This window comes from Phaethon lepturus, unplaced genomic scaffold, assembly GCF_000687285.1.
Source record: "Phaethon lepturus isolate BGI_N335 unplaced genomic scaffold, ASM68728v1 scaffold15716, whole genome shotgun sequence".
In the NCBI taxonomy this organism is placed as follows: Eukaryota; Metazoa; Chordata; class Aves; order Phaethontiformes; family Phaethontidae; genus Phaethon; species Phaethon lepturus.
Window position 1 is genome coordinate 830 of NW_010547072.1, and position 10,043 is coordinate 10,872.

Sequence of the window (10,043 nt, forward strand, 5' to 3'; positions counted from 1 at the left end):
ACTTACTGATTTATTTATGAACCTTGAATGCTCGTACTTCTTACTTTGTGCGGTTAGAAATCTGCAAGCTTAAGCACAATTACTTCTAAACAAGTCTATTAAAAGGAAATGTGTAGAACTTCAGAACGGCAATCAGGGATGACACTGTAATTTTTTTTAATGGTTTGTGGCTTTTGTAGGTAATAAAAAGGTTGATCATGAAAAGACAGAATACTTGGAGCTTAGTAGTCTCATTGAATAATTTTTAAATTTTTTTTTTTTTTTGCAAACTTAAGGCCCTGGTGCTGTTCCTAAAAACTGTCATTAAATTATTGATGGCAAAGATATTCTGGCTAGGTTCAGTTTCTCAGAGGAGACTGTATTTTTGCAAGAAACAAAATTTCTCTTCTCTGCTCCCGAGGTCAGCTGTAAAACTGAACAAACAAACAACACAAAAAATCTCCAAAGTTTTAAGTATTCAAAAAGTGAAGCATATTCAGACTGAAACTGTAAATCCTAGTAATTATTCACATTTTCTGTGTGAGCATACGTTATCCACACATACACGCGGACACACAGATGGTAATAGTGTCTGGTCTCTACCATTGCCTGTCGTTTAACTATGTAAAGGTCTGAGAAAGCTCCAGGAGTTTGATGAATTTTCTTCAAGCTTTGGCAGCCCTGGCTCTCGGGAAGTGTAAGATAATGGTGTCACGGATGCTTTGAGCAGAATTCTGGCTGTTTTGCCTTTCCATCTGCCCTCTCCCTTGCACTAGCAGAAGGAAACGGCATCGCACCATGAGCTGGATGGGACAACCGATCTCGGTGGAGTTATTCTGCTCTTTCCCAAAAATTCCCTATGCATTCCCCCAAATGTTGGGGCGGGTTAAGACTGGTTTCCTGGGACGAGCAAGTTTCTTGGGACGAGCAAGACCTGCAGTGCTAGTTGATATCAGTTTCAAGTGTTTGTGAAACTACTGCGTAACAAGGGTACTACTTTCCACAGACAAATAGGTGGTGGTTCCTCAATGATGATACCTGTGGATATCCTTGTGAAGCAGTCTCATTTGGCCTCTTACTTAATATCCTTTAATAATACACATTAGAGTACCCCTTTAAAAAAAAAAACAACAAACCCCCCCCCCCCCAACAAAATTCACTTTCATTTTCTTAGGGAATTACCAGTTAGTAATTTTTTTCTATAATAGAATCTGATACATTAAATTTTCCTGGCAGTTTTCTATTTTCTGTCATAGTTCCCTTCTTTGTTTTCTAATACAACCTTCAGGCTGTGTGACTGGGTGTTGAGTCGGCTGTGACTCAGCGCACAAGAGTAAGGAAGGGTCAATGCACAATCCTCAGCTTCTTGGGGAGGTGAAAAAATGTACTGCTGAAGTGTTCCAGTGATAAATTGATATTTGTCCCACACTGGTTTTGCTCACTGTGCCAGAGCATAGCATTAAAAGCTTAATACGTGAGTAATTGAAAAAGCATTGTGGTTTCTTCATTGTTTTTTAACATTCTCGGTTTTGCTTGGATTGGGCTAAATTGTGGTTCTAACATACAGCGGTTGCTTGCAAGATATAATTACTTGTGTTTTTAAAGTTTTCTCTCTAAAGCTGCAGTGAGGGATAATTTTGGGGTAGAATAAAGTATTAATTGCTCCACAAAATGTATATACTATTTTTACTAAAGATTCAGCATGCATGATGCAAACTCACAGCAGAGAAGACCTGAAAAATGAGACTCATCTTCCCTCCACGACCATAGGTTTCATTACCACAGTCATTACATAGTTGCATGCTGCAGTTTCTTAAAAAATACTTTTAATTATTTTTGTGTTCTTATAATTATTTAAATGATTGATGGATCAAGATTACAGGAATAGTAGAAACAATTTAGTGGGCAGTGGCTTATCTGAAAGCAAATACGAGCTGGTGAAGTTGGGAAGTCATACTTTTCTGTTGGAGAGTTAAAAATCTGTTGGTGTGACTGATGGTAAAATGTGGACCAACGGGATTGTTACACCGGTAACTCCTTCCTTTTAGGAGCAAAAGTTCTTCTGCCTCCATCCAACCTGGACTACTCGTTTATCCAAATTTGCACCCTGAACTGGACATGGAACCCCCCAGAGAACGTCAGCAGTAGCTGCGACCTGGAGTATTCCAGCGACATCGTGATCGATGAGGTCCCTCAGGACAAAAGAGTAAGTGCATCACCTCTTTAAACTCTGCTATCCTCCAGTAAATGTCTTACTGTGATTAAACTCTGTGGGTAAGCATGGATACATATCTAAATATATATAAATACAGTTTTAGTATAGCCTTTAATTCTTGTCGTGGGATCAAAACCTCAAAAATGAGTCATACCAGCATGTGGGATCTTCAGATCAGAAAGAATCTGTCTGTTGCTTTCTGATAACGGAGCTGCTGCCGATAACACAGAAGTATCATGATAATAATGTGAAAAGACTTGTTTCAGTCTTTGCTTATGCAGCTTTCTAGAAAAAATAAAATATATACAGGGCAGTCTACATCCTTAAGACTTAAATGGGAATTTGCAGAGGCTCATCTCCTTCACTTTGAGCTCGGTTTAAGACAGAGGGGTGCACATTAACCTTGGTGTCATGATCTGACAGCACAGTGTCTTCTGGAAGTAATGCCAAGTATTAACGTATTCCCGCGCTCGCCCTGTCCCAGCGCCTGCGCTTACAGTCATCCACGGGGATTGTGTTATGAAGACAACATGGAAGGCATTTATTCCCTGGAATAGAAATTGTAAAATTTCTTTGTTTTGGGCTTCCATTTTTATGTGTGTGTTAAATGGTTTGCAGCCCACATGTGATCCTTGGTGTAGATTAACAACTGTTTGGTCAGGACCAAGAACAGAATTTCCATGGCACTGAAGGGGCTGTAGGACAAATATTTTTACAATTTATTGCCAGTAGGATAATATGCTATCAGTCCATGATTCTGAGCCATCAGAATTGGGAGCCTTGAACAAACACCGACCGCGGGATCAGCAGCTCTGCTGTTTCAGATACGGTTAAAGTCGATACGATGCCTCTTGAAACAGTCCTTTGTTGCTGTGGCCTATTACCATTTTATGGCCTGATGTTTACAACGGCCTCTTCACGGCCACCGCCGTATCCTTTCTGACAGCTCCAGGATATCCTGGACTTGAAGTAAGGTTGCGGTTTTGCAAACAGCTGAGCTGATTTACTGGCTTAATGCTGCTAAAAGGGTGATACTTCATTCCGGCACCCCCTTCCCTAATGGTCTTCATCGGGCCTTCAGATGAGCCAGTCGAATTTGCTAACTCAGCAGAAAACTGTTTACCTCTTCTGATGGGTTCATTAGCAAATTAAGTTGAAAGTCTGCTTGGTTAATGAGCTGAATGAGTTTGTGGAAGGGTGTAACAGACGTGAGGGTCAGCAGCAGTGGAAGAGCTGTGGGACAGCGGTTTCACACCGCAGGATGAACAAGACTGTGTATCATCTTGCACGTCTTTTTGCATTACAGCTGGTAGAACCTAGTCTGTTCATCGCTGTTTGATTTCCTTGCCCTCTCGGTAGTGCCAAAATATATAGTTTGGGGTTTTTTTTGTACACAAGTGGTTACACCATTCTTTGGTCATAACAAAGATTTTTTTTTTTTTATCCCATTTCCAGTTAAGCAAAAAGCATCCCCCTTAGCCCAATAAAAGATGCTCAAAAAGTGTATGTTAAAAGGGTAAGCCTTTTTCCTCGCCAAACACATATTCATTCCTGAAACTGGAAGCTCATGGACTACTTGGGCCTGATGTGGTGTCACTGTATTTAATAGCCATTTGTGGATTTGTTTTGATTTTTTTTTTTTCATTTTACCTCTTAAAAACATGCAAACTCTTCTCGTTGCTTTTTAGTTACATCTTCAAATGTTCTTTCTTTTCATCACGCACTCAGGTGCACATACACAGAGAAAGATGAAGGTTAGATCTGTAAGCTGCTGCTTATATAGTTGTAGTATAGACGTGCTTATTTTGCATTATCCATGAAGACTTACTCTAGGATAGTTTTCCCCCGTTATACTTGTTCCTTGACCTCTGTGTGGCCTTTGCTCATATCTGCAGGTCACTGGAGTAGAAGTAGTTTGCCTTTGAGTTCTGAGTGTATTGGATGAGGAAAAAGTAAAGCTAAGCGATGCTGAGTCTTCCCACGTTGTCAGACACTCATTTCATTTGGCTTTGAGTTGCAGTCTTTCTGAGGGGCTGTAACGTATTCTTACGTCGATAGTAAGAATATCGACGTAAGAATATTCTTACGTCGATAAGTAATTCCCGTGTGTCTGATACGGTATGCCAAATATTCTGATTTTTTTTTTTTTAACCCCTCACCTAAACTCAGGAATGGAGTAAGAGTCGCTTCCGTGTGACGGATACGTTCTTGAATGAGGAAATGCGTTTCAAAGTGAGAAGTGAATGCAAGTACGATAACACCAGCAAGCCCAGCCAGTGGGTGGAGACCTCTCTTCTGCCGAAAGGTGAGACGGGCAGTGGCCAGACCCAGAGGGCTAGTTCAGTCAGTAGAGCTTAAACTGAACAATTATACTACATTTAAACACAACTGGAGTCTTCTGATGCTGAAAACCATATGGGCAAGCTTGTAAAATTTAAATGCTCTTCCAAGACAACGATGTGATTCCTGTCATTCCCCTTGTCCCTGCCGTGCTGTGGTTGTGGGATTAGAGATAACTTGGGTTATATTAAGCCTGCTGACTAACATCTAAGTCCGTTTATTTTGTATGATTTTTCTGTACAAGTAAATGTCCCTGAAATAACCCTACATTTGTAAATGTTAGAGGGATGAATCTATGAAATTTAACAATTTGTTGTATAAATAAGTTACTTAATAATTATAGTAGGATTCTCTCTCTTTCAAAAGAGATGACTGTGATCTACAAAGCTGTGGATAGCAAAACGAATAGAGAAAAAATATCTTTTGTTTCTTGACATCCAGAAATAAGGGGTCCATAGCAAAATTGTTAGGAAGGAGACTTTAAGGAGTAATGTGTTCTACTGGATGCTGGAAGTTAGGAGGTACAGCAAGGAGATAGAGCCTCTTGCTTTGAGTACTAGATGTCTGTGTAACCCAGGAGCGTGGCTCGATGTGGATGAAAACCACATGTGGACAGGGGAATCTGAGACCTTTTCAGGCTTGTCTGTGTGCCTGGTAGGAGAGTATTCTGCAAAGTCAGGGAAGCGGATCATTAGAACAGCATGTACTAAACAGGCTGGGGCTTTTAAAAGTCTGCTTGCAGATAAGATATTTTTAATACTTCTTGGAATAGGAAAACCAGTTTCATATTCCTGTACTCTTAGATAATTGCTACTTCAAGGACAATGCAAACTCAGAAGGTAGTTTGGGGTTTGCTGTCAATAAAAGTCTGGACTGTTGATAAAATTAACCTGCATTTTATTTTTAGTTCATGGAGATGTTGCTACTTCTTACACGGAAAAAATATCTAATATGTTGTAATATGACAATACAGTATAAAGAATTAGTACCATACAAAAATGCAAGATTGAATATGAAAAACTTTATTCTGCAAGTGGTCTGCCTGGGAGATACATTGACGTCTCTGTTCACAATTCCTATGTACTCATTTGTATTTATGTTCTGTAATTTGGGTTTTCAATGTGTTGAAGTGGAATGTCTAGAGGCATATGGGTCTCGATTAAAAATTCAACTTACCCAGTGTTGCTTTTGGCCATAGTTAAGGTCTACAGGTATTTCCATATTCAGAATACTGAGAAACTAATATTTTATCTGAAGAAGGTAACTATAATTAAGCACTGACTATTTTTAACATTGATGGCTGTAATAACTATAACAAAGCTAAGTGCTATCCCTATAACCGCCAGTTACTTTAACTCCTTTTTAAAGTACCTGTAGTTTAATAGAAAAAAATATTTACCTGACTCAACATCTTGTCCTTAGCATCAGGTAACTCTTAAGCAGGAATTAAGACGTGGTGGAAACTGAGATTCACTGTTATGACTAGCTTTAGGTGTAGAGGTTACTCTGCTGGGATTTCGGCTATTGCAAGCGATAAACAACTGGAATTCATCATTTGCTGTGCTGAGACAGGCAGTGCAGGCTGGCCTGCGTCTTTGCCTTCCAGACAGTTTCAGTTATGTAAAAAGGGATGTTTTACTTTTGGAAATTGGGGAGAAGACTTTGCTGGCAAAATAAACCTTAAGAGACCTTTCCAACTTGCCTTGCAGGTATTCCAGGAACTGCTGCTGTTGACTTGAGCTGTGTTTGGCACAATTTGGAGTACATGGTTTGTATGTGGCGTCCTGGGGAGAACGCAAGCAGTGATACCAATTATACGTTGTTCTACTGGTTTGTATGAACTTTTTATTCCCAACTCTAAAGTGCTTTAGCACTAATCTTTAGTTTTACATTACACCTTTTTACTTGTCTCCTGCCTGTTGCTTTGAAAGGTCCCAGGGCATTGTGTACCAGTTAGTGTTGGGTCCTGTCCAACAGAAAACTGGACTGCTGAAGGGTCAAGAGGTTGCTGTTGCTGACTCTTTTTGTGATGTGAAAATAACTGTTATGTGAACCACTGGCTGCTTCTGTAACCCATTTTAAAATAACTGCTGTTGCTTTCTAATTTTTTCTAATTGTGGATTCAAAGAGGGGGAAAATTAAGAACTGAGCTAGATCAATATATGAATCGCTTTCTTTATAGCCTAATAAACATGGGCCATTTAAATCAGAATCACTCAATATCGTATGTGTCAGCACTCTTAAATGATTGGAAAAATTATATAAAAACATTAATAACACTTAACAGTAACTTTGTTTGTGTCTTCTATGGCATGAATAACCGATTCACCTTGACAGTTATAGAGAACATCTTTTTATCATCTTCCACGCTTGCCAGCTGACTGCCATAAATAGACTCTTGTTCCAAAGGAACAGAGTTGTGGCATGAGCAAAAACTTGGCAGCAAGATCTGCACACGCTGATCTGTGCATACTTCTGGATGTTGATGGGGCTTGTGAATGCCAGATTACATTAGCTTCTGTAGAAATATGGAAGTTTTCTTTCTGAAAGCCACTGTTGTAGTTTTAAATCAGCTTTCTGTTTTATCGGAACTAACTAAATAAACTTTTTCCTCTTCCTCTCCAGTGGCAGTCTAGCAAGCTAGCTGTTCGATTTAATGCATTTTGACAGCAAACAGCAGAAGTAAACTTGCCGCTTTAGTTAAATGCAGGGAGGATTGTTCTGTCGCTAAACTGCTACTCAAAGAAATTCTTTCCTTATTACAAGAACAGTACCAATGAGGCATTGAAGATCTCAATTTCTGGGTATATGGATACTCACAGGAATAATGCTTTAATTAGAGCTATATATTTTTCAACTTACCCCTTAGTTCTAATGAAAGACGTAGCTGCAGTGATTCATGCTGCTTAGAAAGGAAAAAAAACTTTTCTTAAGTTTTAAAGCTGAAAACTAAGGAAACACTTGGCTTTTGGACTGAAAGATACATTTTCCATAATGCGGGTGAGGGTTTGGTTTTGGTTGTGTGTTTGGGGTTTTTCATCTTCTTTTTGTTGTTTTGGTTTGGTTTGGTTTTTTTTCCCACAAATGATTGAACAATGACCTGAAAAAATATTGCTTAGTTCATTTTATATTCTTCTTCATCAATATTTTCCTCTAGAACCCTATCTTTTCATCCAAAGTGAATATGAATATGACATTAGCTTAGAACAAACAAATCCAGCACAGTAACACTTGCTGAAACGGAGGCTTAAGAGAGCAGGTTGATGCATCAGGTAGATGCATCAGGTTGACGCATCGGCACGGTGCTGTCGGCTCTGAATGCCTCCCGTCTTCATCTGCCCCACGGCGTGGGGCTGAGAGGGGTGGATAAAAAAAGGAGTCTGTCCTGAAAACAGGAGAGATGGTGTTGACTTCCCCATTCCTGGTATACCGAGATGTGAAGTAGGGGAGCGTCGCTCCTAAATGAAGCTCTGGTTTACTCTAGATTATTTTTAAATAAATAAATAATTCTGTTTGCTTGGGAGGGAAAGCAACTGGCATATTTTCACTGGGACTTGGGGAACAAAGAGAAGCAAGGAAGAATGTTGTCCTAGCTTCTCTGTTACTGCAGTTGAATACTGACAGTTTGAAAAGCAAATGCAGGCAGTAGGTGAAACTCGACCACCTCAGGCATTGCTGAAGGAGACTCTATCACAGAAGTGAAATTCTGTTGATGGGAATTGATCCAAATTAGTTTGCTTTCTAAATATTTTTTTTTTCCTTGAAGTTGTTTTCCCATGTGGAAAATGTGAGCCAAAGCTGAAAGCAGCTGTTATGTTTGGTGCTTGGGTATAAAGCAATCCTGCCTCTCTCTCTGCTACTTGATGCCCTTTACAAAAATAATATTCTTTCTAAAGCTTGAGATAAATGAGAAGCTTCTTTCTTCGCTTAGCTTTACTTTTATAGATGCTATAGCACAGCTTTAATGCCAGATCAGTCTTTAGAATTTGGAACAGGTTTCACAACAAGCTTGCCTCTTGCCATCCTATTCTTTTGAAGTTTAAAAAAATATTTTTATTCCTATAGGTTTGATGGTTTGAAAAACCATGAGAAGTGCAACAACTATTCTGTGCACCAAGGAATCTTTAGTTGCATTTTCAATCTTAGCTTCCCAGAAGTCACCAATACTTACCCAGCTATAAGTATTTTGATTAGAGATGATTCTGAAGAAATTAGGCCTATGTGTGCAAGCAAAAATCCTACCACGATTGGTAAGTTTAACACCACGTTATAAAAAAATACTTAAAAAAAGAATTTTGCTAGTATATTGTTGTGTTTGAGAAGCTTGCACCTCGTAAGCTGTGGATGGGACAACATGATTAGATTCTCCTTTCCTCTATTGATCTTTGATTTGGGAATTATATATACAGGGTTTATTTTGGGGGGTGGGGGATCATTTTCTGCTCATTTTTACTCTTATTCTTCAGTTGTTTTTATTCTTTCTTGACTTTTTGGTGCTAACTTTTTCCTCTTTCTGTTCCTAAACTGGTATAAGTGTAGTATTATGCAATACAGGACTTGAATGATTTTTGTAAGCAGTGAAATATACTTTCTAACTAATTCTTCCATTTTGCATTTCAGTAAAACCTGCTACACCAAGACAAGTTACACTGTCAAAGCTTAATGATGAAATATATGTAGAATGGAGTGAATCAGATACCTTTCCAGAAAACTGTTTATTTTATGAAGTTGTATATCACAATGGTGACTTGGCCACTGCTCAGATAATTAAAGTAATTTTTCATTACTTAGTTAACTGATCTTTTTTTTTCCTACGTATCTTTTATAATTTGTGTTGATATTCACAGTAACTCAAGTATTTGCTGTTTAAAAATGCAAAACTATATGCTGCATGTGAATGGGCCTGGTGTACTAGCTGGAAATGTGTGGACAGATTTTTCTCCCATACACTAGGTTCTGGTAGTAACATCTACACAACACAACTCATATGAGTCTTCTGAATGCTTGCCACCGTTCGTTATGGCAAAGCAGTAATGTGCAAGAACGGTCCAATAAAGAAGTATACACTAAACTAAACAACACTTACCAAGCAATAGACTGCGGTGCGTGTACCCGTTTGCTTCTCAGTGGTGTGGGACTTTGCTCTGCTGGTGTTGGGGTTTGCTGTGGTTGGGCTGTGCTCGGCCAGATGATTGCCTTGTTCTTGAATGACGCAACTTGATGACCATAAAGCAAAATTAGTTGTGTGCACACAAGAACACAATGTAATACAGAAAAGCAAGGGGATAAAAAGACTGGGGATGGAGGGGGAAGAAAAAGGCGTACGCTCTTAGATACACTGCTTTTAATGTACATATAAAAAGCATTGACTTCAGCGTCTGGATGTGCTCACGCCTGTATCTGCATAGCCAAACTGACTGCACTGTTTGATCAGAATGGTAAACAACATGATAAATTTAAAAGTAAGGTAGCAGTCTTCTCCTGCAGAGTATATTTAGTTGCTTTCCCT

General features: G+C 39.1%; 1 protein-coding gene across 1 annotated transcript in view; it reads left to right on the plus strand.

Moving 5' to 3' along the window:
- Window positions 1-2,038: 2,038 nt before the first annotated feature.
- IL13RA1 (interleukin 13 receptor, alpha 1) overlaps window positions 2,039-10,043 on the plus strand; it is an 11,587-nt gene continuing 3,582 nt past the window's right edge. Inside the window, exons 1-5 of the mRNA XM_010289531.1 lie at window positions 2,039-2,185; window positions 4,364-4,499; window positions 6,244-6,364; window positions 8,600-8,784; window positions 9,155-9,306. Coding sequence (XP_010287833.1) covers window positions 4,415-4,499; window positions 6,244-6,364; window positions 8,600-8,784; window positions 9,155-9,306 — 543 coding nt within the window. The 5' untranslated portion in view covers window positions 2,039-2,185; window positions 4,364-4,414. The remainder of the gene's footprint in view (window positions 2,186-4,363; window positions 4,500-6,243; window positions 6,365-8,599; window positions 8,785-9,154; window positions 9,307-10,043) is intronic.